We start from the raw sequence: 14,487 nt of genomic DNA, 5'->3' as shown, positions 1-14,487 counted from the left end.
TTTCTTTTTTCAAGTGTGATAATATTATTTTGTATTATGATGATATTTTAATGGTAGTTTCTGTACTGTGGTGATGTTTTCTGTACTGTGATGTTCTTTGTACTATGGCAATATTTTCTATATTGTGATGTTCTCTCTACTGTGATAATGTTTTCTACAATGTGGTGATGTTTTCTCTACTGTAATGAGGGTTTCTGTATTGGGTGATGTTCTCTGCACTGTGATGTTTCGTATACTATAGTGACATTTTCTGTACTGTGATAATGTTTTCTGTACTGTAGTGATATTTTCTGTATGCTGGTGATCTTTTTTGTGCTGTGGTGATATTTACGATGATATTTTTTTGTACTGTAATGTTATTTTAATATTATGCAATGTTATTTTATATACTGTGGTTTTATTTTCTGTACTGTGGTTGAGGTTTTTGACAACATTTTTTATGTATATAGCTGAAAATATGCATTTTTAAATCAGACAGTCAAATAATGAGGGACAATGGCCATAATGTTTGAAGGCCCCTTGCAGACTGGTGGGACTGAACACTTTTAGGCTGATGTCTGGAAAAAAAAATATGAGTGGTTTGTGGTCAGGAGTTTCAGGGGTTGGGACTGGGCAACAGGAAGCTGGGAATTACGTTATATTGAGTAGGCAGAGATCAGATGCTCCAACAGACATTCATCTTTCTATAAGCCTCACTTTCAAGACATCACTATTTACCTATCTTTTGGTTTATTCTCCATTTAATTTCCGTTGCCATATTTTTTACATATATTTTCAACTCACTGCATTTTTTCTTTTTATAAATTATAGTTGGGAGCTATTAAGAAGAACTAGTTTAAGTTAGTATTACATATGTTCAGTTTGAGTTATTAAGAGCCAGTGCATAAAGAGCAAATGTGGTTCAGAATGGAAAGTTGGATATAGTATCAATGGTGGTTAGATGAGAGCATCAAATAAATTTGGCTGGAAGTGACATGGAATAAGAAATTTAAGAGATCAATGCTTCTTTCTATCATTATTATTATCATTAGTAGTAGTAATAATATTATTAAGGCAGTGAGCTGGTAGAATTGTTAGCACACCAGGCAAAATGCTTAGCAATGTTTCATCTGTCATTACATTCTGAATTCAAATTTCGCCAAGGTCAACTTTGCCTTTCATCCTTTTGGGGTTGATAAAATAAGTACCAGCTGAACACTGGGATTGATATGATCGACTCATCCCCTCCCCCATAAAACTGCTGCCCTTGTGGCAAAATTTGAAACCATTATTATTATCTCTGCCTTAACGAAGGTAAAAGTATTGTTTTCAGTTGTGTTTGTTTGTTTGATTGTGGACAAGATATCTCAAGAACTGCTGGATGGATTTGGATGAAACTTTTAGGGATATTTGCCCTTGCGACTGGCATGAACTGATTAGATTTTGGGATTGATCTGGTGTTAGACAAAGATTCTGCTTATCATTATTATCATCATTATTATTATTATTATTATTATTATTATTTTCTGCTTTAAGGGAAGTCATAATACCAGAGAAATTCATACCACTCATGACAAAAGAGAACTGGATGAGGGTAATACTTTCTTTTGATTATTTTTTTCAATAAAGCGCTACTCTTTATGTTTTAAGTTCAATTTTCAACAAGAAATTATTGTTTGAAAATTTTAGGAGCGATTGGTGAGTGAATATGTTGTAGTGTGTAGTCTTGTCTTTCCTTTTTTGTTTTTTAAGAAAAGTCCTGTTTTCCACTTTTTCATCTGCATTTTATAACAACTTTGTACAAGACTTCACAGTCCCCTAGCTGTGCTGTCTTCAACTGTAACAGGGAGAACAGAAAATTAAAATTTTTAATGAAAAATAATTGCACATATCTTGCATGTAAATAAGTGTGAATATTTCATGGAATTGCACATATGCACATACATTAAGTGATAGGTGATATAAAAAAAAAATTAGTTGAACTAAAAAAAATACACTTTTCATTATTCACTCACCACCACCAAATCCACCACCACCACCACCGTCATCTCTCTCTCCCCCTCTCTCTCATCATCATCATCTCTCTCTCTCTCCCCTCTTTGCTTTTCTTTAACCTCTCCATCAGAACATCACCCTTATGCTAAAATTATATTTTTAACTCTCCTCCTGTATATCACTACCTTCAGCTTTTTAACCATGTAATAGATATTACATTCCCCCTACTTCACATCATGGACGCTTCTCTCCCTGTCTTTTACTCTCTTCTTCTTTTTCTTTCTCCCCCTTTCTGTCTCACTGTTTGCCTTATCCTCTTTTTCTCTCTCCTTTTTCTATTTCCCTCTTGTACTCTCTTTCCCTTCAAATAATCATATGAAAGTAATAGTCATGTTCCCTCTATCTCACGTCATGAATGCTTCACTCTCTGTCTTCTTCTCTTTCCATCTTTTTCTCTCTCCGACTTTTTCTCTCTCCATCTTTTTATGTCCCCTTGTTCTCTTTATTCCTCTTCTTCTCTTATCATGCGAAAGTGTTACCAATGGGCTAAGTAACAGAATGACAAGCAGAATTATTATAAGATTAATTAGCATAAATAAGCGCAAATTTGTTTGACTCCAATTAACAACACATTTTCTTGTTTTTCTCGGGTGCTAGTTGCTTAAGAGTTCCAGAGAGATTTTGGTGTAATGATAAATAAAAATATTCTGTTTTGTACAGGAAATCTATGGTGAGCTGCAAAGCATGAAAACATATACTAAATCAGAAGCAAAGGTTGCATTTGTGAACATTACAAAAGGCTTCCGAACTTACGGTTCAGTATTTTTTGAAATTCAGGTAAGAGATAAAAATAAACAATGGCCTACAAATACCACTATATATTCATTGCATGAGAAACAGAATTCATTATACTTATGATAAAGAAAAAAAAAAATTTTTTTTTGCTTTTCAACTTTGCTATTATACTGCAAGTATTCAATATCAATAATACCCATCTAAATTTTGCTATTATAAAAGTTTCCCCCAGAATCCGTAATTAATGACATAATCAATAATATATGCATATAGATTTTTTTTTTTTTTTAATCAAAGATATCAGATACACTGCCTATCCTGCTATATATGTTGAACCTGTTATTGTGATTGTACAAAATATCTTTTGAAGTCACTTTATAATAGAGATAGGATAATAATCACTTTATTTTACTGCTTTTATCTTTTCACTATCATAGATGCCTGAAAACCCAAATTCTTTACAACTTGCTGTCAACCGAACTGAAGTTTTAATCATGGATCCAACAACAAAGGTAATTTTTGTAAATATAATAAGGTAATAAATTTCTGTAAAGATGTTTTGGGATTCTATAAGAATTATCTAGAACTTACAAAGGTAGTCATTTGATTATTGTAGAAACAATACTCGATTTTCAGAGACTTCAGGCCCCCACCTTTTATTCTTTTATTTGCTTCAGTCATTTGATTTTTAAGTTTGGTATTTATCTTAGTAACCCGAAGATAAGCAGCAGAGCATCATACCATACTTAGTGTCATACTGTTAACTCATGTGACATGACCATGTAGAGACTACTTCATTGATTTATCATTACTGAGATGCCCATATAAGGAATAAAAAGATAACAGTTCTGCTATGTGATAAAAATTGTGTATGAAAATGACTGCAGTGACTATAGTGTCATTTGGAAAATTGGGGGCTTTTGTGGGGTTACAATGAATGTTGCATAAAATCCTTTTGATACCAAGCTGCTTGGGATACTTCTGGTTCTAGGATACAAATTGCCTCATGTTTCATATTTAAATTAAAATATTTCATCCTTATTTTATTTAAAAACATTTTGTTAAGTTTTACTGTGTGCCAAACACTTGCTTAATGATTCTTTCTACAATAGGCACAAGGCCTGAAATTTTGTGGGAAGGGGCTAGTCCATTGCATCAACCCTAGTGCTTAACTGGTACTTAGACAAAGTTGACTTTCACAGAATTTGAACTCAGAATATAAAGAGTCAGAAGAAATGCTACTAAACATTTTGTTCAACATGCTAATGATTCTGACAGTTCAATGCTTAATAAGAACTGTTAAAGTAAGACAAAGTAAAAAATTTGGATGAATATTTGACTAATGCTTCATTTCATTGACACTGGAAACAATGCATCACCCAACCCAGGAACTAAAACCACAATATTTTTTTCTACTCTAGGCACAAGGCCTGAAATTTTTTGGGAGGGGGCCAGTCGATTAGATCGACCCCAGTATGCAAATGGTATATATTTATTGACCCCCAAAAGGATGAAAGGCAAAGTCGACCTTGGCAAAATTTGAACTCAAAATGTAAAAACAACTTTGCTTTTCAACCTTTCAGGATCTATAAAACAAGTAACAGTTTAGCATTGGAATCAATATAACAGACTCATGCTCTCTCCCCAAATTGATGGCCTTGTGCCAAAATTTGAAACCAATCTAAGTACAAGCAATTTTGAGGGGAGGGCATTAAAGCATTAGTTCAGGGGTTTTCAACCATTTTTTATCTATGGACCTCTTTGATTTCTGTATTATTTTGGTGGACCACCATAGCCATTCAATGTTTAAAAACTAGTCTTATAGAAACTTTTTTTCAAAATTCCTTTTCTGTTTTTCACCCATTAACTAGTGTAGGTTGAACTATGTAAAATATTAGAGAAAGAAACCTAGCTATTTCTTGCAATATACACTAGTATGTATACCTAAAACACTTTTTTCAGGGGCCCTTATAATACTACTGTGGGTTTCTAATTTACTGTTTTGTTACATGGACTCCCAAAAATCTTATTTGGGCCCCCAAGGGCCATATGGACCCCAGTTGAGAATCACTGCATTAGTTTATACTAACAACCCCAGTTCTGGACTTGTACTTTGTTTTATCAACTTCATGTTGATAAAAGACAAAGTTGGCCCCAATGTAATTTGAACTAAGAATATAAAAACCCAGAAGAAACACAATTATCAACATTATCATTTTAACATCTACTTTTCCATGCTTGCATTGGTAGGCAGAATTTGATGAGGCTGATTTTTCTAAGGCCAGATGCCTTTCCTGTTGCTAACTCTCACTGGTTTTGAAGTAGGTTAATTTTCCCCATTACCAGACATATTTCCATGAAAGATTGGAAACAAAGGACATCACTTGCATGAAGGTGATACTCATTTACAAATATAATGTAATGTGAAATCAAGAGTGTGTTACTGTAAAACACACACACACACACACGTAGAAAGAGTCCTTTTAGTTTCCCCTCTACCAAATCCACTTACAAGACTTTGGTCAGCCAAGAGCTAGAGTAGAAACACTTGCCCAAGATGCCACACTGTGGTACAAAACTTCTTACTACAGTCATACCTGCACCTGTCATAGTTGTTATTTTCCAAAGTCCTAGAGTGTAAGTATTTCTGATTTTACTAACATTCTACATAATATAAAACTAATTCACTGTTTGTTTGTTTGCTTTTCCAGCAAGTTTTCCACTCCATGCAGTTTCAACAAATAAGAAACTGGATTCATGAAAGTGGTAAATTCAGCCTCAATTTTGAAAACGAGAGCACAACTGATTCAAAGAGAATTTTCTTTCAAATTGACAAAGTAAGTAGATCCTTCAAATATTATATCACTAGCAATGCACCCTGGCATTGCCTGGGTGTTATGACCTACAGCCATATTGTATTATGTGTGTATATATATATATATATTACATATTCAATTTTTGACTTCAAGTGGAATGTACGCACCACATACAATGCACTCTAGCATTGCCCAAGTCATTGATAACAGTAACACCACGACCAACTGGTATTGCAGTACATATTTCTGATAATGAAAAATTGATTTGAAATTGTACCAATCGGTAAACTGACCAATGAAGGGATAAACACTGTGGGCAGACTTGTGTGTATGTGACCTTAACTTACCCTCACATAGATGTGCAGTGTTGTTGTTGTCTTTGCTGAAGTTATCAGGTCAGACATTTGTTTTCCATGACACCAGCTGCATTATAGTACATGCTCAGTCACTGAAAAATAGGGAGATTGTAGCAAAATCTTTATGAACTTTGCAACCTATGGAATGAATAATAGGCATGAATATAGACTAATAACGATAAGCAACTTTGCATAAGTTGGTTTAAGTAAAGAGAAAAATGTTAACTGTAAAAAAGCTCAAAAGGTTTTAGTCATTGCTTCATGTCTTTACCACACTCGAACAAATATAGGCTCTTATTGTGCTTGATCCTTGGGGAAATTTTAATGAATTTAAACCTGAGAATGCTCGTTTGGCATTCCTGAGTCATTTGCTACCAAGAAAATCTACAGGGACAAATTGTTTTTGGTAGTAATGCCAGAAGTGATCACAATTATACCAGAAGTGATCACAATTATGCCAGAAACACAGTTCATTAGTTGATTTTCTGTTGAAAAGTAGGGCTTTGTGCAAAGAAATGGTATCACAATACTTCAAAGACATTGTTTAATCATGGAATACTGAAGATGTTCACGTTGGCAGTTTAGTTGTGGCACAAATGCCATTATTGATGGAAAATGTGCCAATAATTGTTCTAAAAAAAGCATGTTTTTTTTGGTCATTTTACATTGACAAAAAGGGTTTTGTGCATCACAAATGCACTCATAACACTCTTTTGTACATTGCTACATTTTTTTACACTGAAAACATTAAAATTGGTAACATAGATTAGAAGCAAATCCAAATATTGCTAAAAATGACCTCAAAATTTGTGCGATCCAACCTCATTTTGGAGGTTATTTTCGTAGTAAAAAAAGATTTATGCAAAAAACATACTTCATTTGGTAGCAGAAAGATTACTGAATCTTTTGATACCTCATACATCAAAATTGGCAACTCAGTTTTCAAATCCATAAGGAACATATGCACCACACACAGACACATGCACACACAAACTCTGTTTTATATATATGTAACGGTTGTATGTTTTGATAATTTGGTGTAGTTTTCGATTGTGACAGGTTATAAGATGAACGATGAAGAGTGATCGAAGTTGTAAATAAATATTTATTTACCGTTACTTTAATAAATGCCATACCACGACGCGTAGGTTAGAGTAATAGTGTAACACAGTTCGTAAAGCATGCAAGCTGAAGAAAGTCAATTTCGGCCTGTATATGTGTGTACACGATTTTGTGGTAGTAAATAGATAAAGATAGGGTAATGTTACAGAGAAAAGCAAGTGAGCTAGTCAAAGTTGTATAGTGTGGGACGTTGTGTCTTATAGTTGGCTGGTTGTAATCTTCTTTTCTCCCTCTGGCCAAGGTTCTAGCTGGTCAGCCAGACTTCGTTGTCACTGAGTCGACACCATGTGACTGGACTGGTTGAGTCGTCACCGACTGGTGACTAAACTAAATTTTTCTTGGGATTTCCTTGCTTTTATAACAGTCCAGAAGGATAGATATATTATTGAGAACAATGGATTCAGTTGGTGGTCCTGCTATCTTTATTCTAGATTTTCGTGATGTAGGAGAGGTTAGAAAGGGTCAAGTGGTGAAGACATTGTTTCGGCCTAGCTAAAGGCATCTGGAAAATATTAAACTGCTGTCAGAGAAAAACTATTGTTCCACTGTGGGAAAAGTTCTGTTGCAGTGTTGATTTAAATTTGGCTATAGTGGATCGAATCCACTTCATGCATGCAAGGTCCACTACATATATATATATAAATTAATTGGCTCAGTCTGTCTCTCTGTGTGTGAGGAAATTGGCTTAGGGAGAGGAAAAGGTGAGTGAGTATGTGTTTCATAGTAAATGATGAAATAAGTATTTGATTTGTGTTATGATGAAGTAAAAGATACAAAAATTGAATAGGCATGGTTGTGTGGTAAGAAGTTTGCTTCCCAATTACATAGTTCCAGGTTCAATACCATTGTGTGACATCTTAGGCAAGTGTCTTGTACTATAGCCTCATGCTGACCAAAGCCTTGTGAGTAGATTTGATAAACAGAAACTGAAAGAAGCTTGTTGTGTGTGAAGGCAGTGAGCTGGCAGAAATGTTAGCATGCCGGGTGAAATGCTTAGCGGTATTTCGTCTGACGCTCACATTCTGAGTTCAAATTCTGCCAAGGTCGACTTTGCCTTTCATCCTTTCGGGGTCAATTAAATAAGTATCAGTTATGCACTGGGGTCGATATAATCGACTTAAACCATTTGTCTGTACTTGTTTGTCTCTTCTATTCTTTAATTATTATAAATCTTCCACTGAGGAAGAACCTGGTTTCCAACAAAAATACAAGGCTTCATCTTTGGGATGTTGTTAACACAAATAAATTCACATTTGGAACTTGAGAAAAGTCTTGCAAATTCTTACTGTTCCACTCACAGATTGGACTTGTATGAATCAACCAGTCAATTTCTCTTTCTGAAAATCCCAGTTTATCCAGATTCTCCATTAAGCATTTACTAACAAAACCTAGTGTTCCAATTATTATTGGTATGAATGTGAAGCTGGAGGTTTTGAAGCAGCATAGATGTCTTCTTTTTCTTTGGTTTTCAAATAGATATTTATATCTGCATGTATGTATGTATGTATGTACAAACATATGTATGTATGTACAAACATATGTATGTATGTACAAACATATGTATGTATGTACCAAGTTTCATACTGTTTCCATCTACCAAATTGACTCACAGGGCACTAGTCAGCCTGGGGTTACAACAGATGACATTTGCCCAAACAAGTTTAAATTTAATTATACCTGAAACATTTGGAAACTTATTTTAGCTACTGTCAATATTCTTTCAATCTTTAAATGCTGGTCTGAAATCAAAAGAATCCAAAATTCAATTTTAATTTTAACATTACTTTTTCTTTTCTAGTTTCAGGGGGAACTCTTGGATGACCTGATTGTAGCAAACATAGAGTTTTCTCTCAATTCCAAGTTCAAGAATTTCCAAGTATTTGCAGGTGCTAAGAGAGGAGAAACAATTTGCTAGCAATCATTTACTACTTCATATTTTACATAGTTTGTATTCTATATCAAACATCTAAAACCACAAAAATAAAAAAGAAAAATCCATTAAAAGTATACTACTAATTATTGACCGTGCTATCAATATTGCATATCTAATTAGCAATCTAATGAACTTCAATTTGTTCACTGTATTAAATCATATATTATATTGAAGATATAATACATTTTTAATTCAAAGTTATGTCTACTCGCTCTCTCTCCCTCCCCCCTACACACACACAGACTCACTCACTCATTCACACACACACACAGACTCACTCACTCACACACACAGACTCACTCACTCATTCACACACACACACACACACAGACTCACTCACTCATGCACACAGAATTTTGCACAAAGGATTTTCAACTATTTATTTTTTCTTTTGCAATTAATATCATATGATTTACCAGCCAATAATAATATGATTTGTCAGTCAAATAGTCCTACAAATTGTTGCACTGGATTGAGATTTTAATTTTTTAAGTGAAAGAACATGGAGGGCACGAAAACTGCTTGCAGCACATCTATCAAATCTTGCTTTGGGCTTGAAATTATCAGCATGCACTAACGCACACACACACACACACACACACACACACACACACACACATCTGACAAATGATTGCAAAGCAGTTTCGACATGTCTCTATGCATTATACATGACTATCAGTGTTGTAAATGAAGATACATTAACGACATCAAATGTGAAAACAACCATGACTGTTTAAATAGCAAACTATTCTGCTACAAAACAAATACACATGTGGCAATGCAATCTAGGGAATTTATATATAAATGCTATACAAATATACAAAAATATATCTATGCACTACACTATTGATTGGCTGCAATCATTAAATGTTGTATGAGTTGTCAGTCAATCAGGAATAGCAATTCAAAAATGTTGCTTAATCATCTTGTCTTGGGCTTAAATCTTGGAAACTCATTGCTGTGGTATTTATGGTGTCAGAACTTAGCTAGATCGTATTGGGAATAATTGGTATCATTTCAATTAAATACTTTTATTATTATTATTATTATTATTATTATTATTATTATTATTATTAAAAAAAATCTATAAGCTATGTTGCAAACAGTACACCCAAAAAGCAACATGCATTTTGTGAAGCATTTTGTGAACGGGTCAAAAAGGCTTAAGTTAAAATACTATAAGCGCTAAAGGGACTTAACTCATCTACTGCTGTGACGTGAGTACAAGCAGCAATAACATATTTGGTTCTTATTTAATTCAAGTGTTGCTGAATTTATGATACTGTGGGAAGTTGTGGAAATTTCAAGATTTAAAAAAAAATTTTACAGTAAATTGAAAGTGTGCATTGTTTAATTTTATTAATACAAAATCATATGCTATGATAGTCTGGTATTTTCTTCTCATCAAGGTATAAATAAAAGTATATTGTATTGTGGGTTAATTGAAGAACTTTGTTTAATTTCAATTCTTATTTTGACAATTGGTTTCTAGAAGTGCACTATGCTTGCTTTTCATTTTCTTTTTTACTTTTAGATGTCATAAACATACAAACACGAGTTGATGAGGGAGCCTCTGTGTAGTTACTTGATATGTTAGAAACCATAAGCAACTCTACCTACCACACAATATCTTCTTGTTATATTGTGTTTGAATAAAAGCTGGAAATGTCAAGGCTAGATTACTCTAGACAAGTTTGTTTATCAGGGCTAATTCAAAGCTAAGTAGTAACTAGCAAACATACACATGCTTTTTTTATGGTTGTCCATTGAATGCAACATACATGCATGCAGATGTCAATGGTGTTATCTCCATAAGTAACCTGTATGCTTCTGTGGATGTCAGACAGCCTGTACTTCTCTTCTGTCAAGAATTCAATGATGGCACATTGCTTCTGCATGCAACCAATATTTGCCTCAAATAAGGCAGTGAGCTGGTAGAATCGTTAGTACGTTGGGTAAAAATGCTTAGCAGCATTTTGTCCGTCTTTACTTTCCAAGTTCAAACTCCACTGAGCTTGACTTTACCTTTCATCCTTTTGAGATCAATAAGATAAGTACCTGTTGAATACTGGGGACTGATGTAACTGACTTACCCCCTCCCCGAAATTGCAGGCCTTGTGCCAAAATTTGAAATCAATGCCTCAAATGAAGCTGAACAGGAAGAAGTGTGCACACACAGGGATTCATGTGCATCAATTACTCGTATATATGTGCATGCAAGTTACAGTTGGCAATATTTTAAACTTTTTTTAACGAAGTCAGTAGGGTTAAATGGAACAGACTTACTGAAAAAAGGCTAAGTCTGTACAAATAAGCAAAGTAGAAAAGAGAAAATCATCAATGCTCAAATAAAAAAACAAACTATTTTCAAGATAAAGGAGAGAGAAATTAAGAAAAGGAGAAAAGATAAACTGTTTTAGCAAGTCATTGGAGGTAGTGAATGATGGAAGTTTGATGGAAACTGATTAACAAAATGTTAACTGTATACTAAAAAATAAAACAGAGAAATAAGTAGCAACAGCAGAAATAGGTAAGTGTTAGTAAGTGTATATCTGAGCACAACACTATGTACATAGTAAAATGGTGTGAGAATATACAGGGTGCGATGGATAAATTGTTGCCATTTTATATTTTTAACTTTGGACATGCACATTGTTTCTTTTTGATTTTGTCAACTACACAGTATAGTTGGGTTAGTTGGGCACTGTTTGTGATAAAAAAAACTGCACCATGACACAATTTACTCTGCCAGAAATTTGGAAATGACATGCTGTAATGCTTGGCATTCATGCTGGAAGCTCCAATATGAACATGTACTGAGAGTGGTAAAAATCAAGCAACTAATCAACATCATGGTGTCTGGAATAATCACTAGTGACGGCAATGTTATGCATCCATTCCTCTTCCCACATGACCTCAGACTCAACATGGAAGGCCTTCATCAAGTGCCTGGAGGAGATAGTGCTGCCCTGGGTCAAGAGGGTGGCTGCTGGAAGATCCTATGTTTGGCAACCGGACTCTGCACCATGCCACACAAGCAAGAGAAACCAGTCATGGCTGTCAGACAATTTCTACGACTACATCAAACCTAACTCCCCCAGGCTGCAATCCTCTTGATTGTTATGTGTGGGGAGCAGTTGAGCGAGAGACCAACAAAGCTCCTTGTAACATCAAAGATAAAATGAAGACAAGGATTATGGCAGCATTCACCAACTTAGACAAGCAGACCGCCCAGAAGAGAAGAGTTGCAGGAGATTCCGAAGTCGTCTGGAGTCCATTGTTGAAGCCAAAGGAGACTTTATTAAATAAATTTACTCTTTAATATTTCAAGATATTTTTATGTAATTTTAGTAAATATATCTGTTATCATGAGATGTCAGTGTTATTTTCATTTCTGCATAATTTAGATGACAGTTTATTCATTGCACCCTGTACATGTGGTGGTGGTGGAGGAGTGAAAATATAAAGGAAAGAAATAGAGGAAAAATAATCAGCTGTTAATGCCAATGGGAAGACGTTTCCATAAAAAAAAAAAAGATCAGAATGTAAAGAGCTGAAAAAAATACCATAAAACATTTTCCCAATTCTCTAATGATACTGCCAAACCATCTCTCCAAAATAGTAGTCTCTGATTTGGACAAAAGACCAGCAATTACAAGGAAGGAAGGAGTAAGCAATATCATCAACTACATTACTTTATTGGCACTTTGTTGCTCATGAGAGAGTCGGGTGGATGGTGATTCCTGGTAGTGATGTAAACCAAAGACAGAAATAGGATGGAGAGAGTAACCTTTACTGCTGAAATGCTGTGCAGTTGGTTTAAGAGGGCCTTTAAATCACATATGAACATGTGAAACAAATGCTTTCTAAACTGGTCAACCAGCCTGCAACCATTCTTACCTATATACAAATCACAGTAAAGTTGGTATTTTGTGCAATAAATAAAATAACTGGAAGTGCAGGTGAAACAATTCAAATCTTGAAAGATGGGATTAAGACTACACATTATAAATAAAAGGATAGGGTGTTACAATGGGGCTCTGAACAATTGGACTTTCCCTTTTGATATTTGTATACTCACTGGAGGTAAACAGGGAGGAATTTTTTTGTTTTTGTTAACTAGTACAGCAGCAAAGTACCTCATCATCATCATTTAATGTCCATTTTCCATGCTGTTGTGAGATGGATGATTTGACAGGAGCTGCCAAGCCAAAGAGCTGCACTAAGCTCCATAGCTGGATGCTCCTCCTAATGCCAATCAGTTTACAGAGTGTACTGGGTACTTTTTATGTGGCACCAGCAGAAATACTTTTTATGTGGCATCAGCATGAAAATAATACTTTGGCAAAAGAATTTGACAAGCTCAAAAAATATAAAAATTTGCTCGTTGAAATTGAAAAAAATGTGGTATCCCAAGATGGTTACAATATCAGTCATTGTAGGAACACTTGGAATCATCAAAAACGGAAGTGAAAATCATTTGAGAATGCTCACAGGCTTACCTTCCCTACAAAAAGTGCAAAAGATTGTTTCAACTGGTACATCACACATATTTAGAAGAGTATTGTTGCTGTGAGAATCATTGCCTTCTAGTAATTCATTTTTTTCCCTACATAATTTCATTTGATTTTGTAAATTAACAATTTAGTGTGTTTATTTTAGTAGCCTATCAATGTATACAGTAAGTTTCTTTACCCTAAGTGTCAGGAAGACACATGGCAAGAAACAGAAACAAAATTGAAGGAAGAAAAACTTATAATAATAATAATAATAATCCTTCCTGCTATGGGCTCAAGGTCTGAAATTCTGGGAAAGGGGTCTATTTGATTTAATCAAACGCAGTACTTGACCGGTACTTATTTTATCAACCCCAAAAGAATGAAAGGCAAAGTTGACCTCAATAGAGTTTGAACTTAGAATGTAAAGACAGACAACTCATAATAATAGTAATGATGTTAGCCCCTACTCCCCACTTAACTATAAATTCAGCGGGATCGTTGCCGGTGCCCCTGGACTGGCTCATGTGCGGGTGACACATGAAATCTTTCGAGCGGGATCGTTGCCGGTGCCCCTGGACTGGCTCATGTGCGGGCAACACATGATATCTTTCGAGCGAGTTCGTTGCCAGTGCCCCTGGACTGGCTCTTGTGCGGGTGACACATGAAATGTTTCGAGCGGGATCGTTTGCCAGTGCCCCTGGACTGGCTCATGTGCGGGCGACACATGAAATCTTTCGAGCGGGATCGTTGCCAGTGCCCCTGGACTGGCTCATGTGCGGGCGACACATGAAATCTTTCGAGCGAGATCGTTGCTGGTGCCCCTGGGCTGGCTTGCGGGTAACACATGAGGTTTTTCGAGTGAGGTCGTTGCCAGTGCCCCCGGACTGGCTCATGTGCGGGCGACACATGAAATCTTTCGAGCGGGATCGTTGCCAGTGCCCCTGGACTGGCTCATGTGTGGGCGACACATGATATCTTTCGAGCGAGATCGT

General features: G+C 35.4%; 1 protein-coding gene across 2 annotated transcripts in view; it reads left to right on the top strand.

Moving 5' to 3' along the window:
* LOC106872589 (myosin-VIIa) overlaps nt 1-10,066 on the top strand; it is a 98,968-nt gene extending 88,902 nt beyond the window's left edge. For both annotated transcript variants that reach the window (XM_052971213.2, XM_014919623.3), the window contains 5 exons: nt 1,516-1,573; nt 2,695-2,811; nt 3,207-3,281; nt 5,481-5,606; nt 8,862-10,066. In XM_052971213.2, coding sequence (XP_052827173.1) covers nt 1,516-1,573; nt 2,695-2,811; nt 3,207-3,281; nt 5,481-5,606; nt 8,862-8,978 — 493 coding nt within the window. In that variant the 3' untranslated portion in view covers nt 8,979-10,066. The remainder of the gene's footprint in view (nt 1-1,515; nt 1,574-2,694; nt 2,812-3,206; nt 3,282-5,480; nt 5,607-8,861) is intronic.
* Nucleotides 10,067-14,487: the final 4,421 nt, after the last annotated feature.

The sequence above is a fragment of the Octopus bimaculoides genome, chromosome 10, assembly GCF_046866305.1.
Source record: "Octopus bimaculoides isolate indiv1 chromosome 10, ASM4686630v1, whole genome shotgun sequence".
NCBI classification, from domain to species: Eukaryota; Metazoa; Mollusca; class Cephalopoda; order Octopoda; family Octopodidae; genus Octopus; species Octopus bimaculoides.
This window is presented reverse-complemented; position numbering and strand designations above follow the sequence as displayed.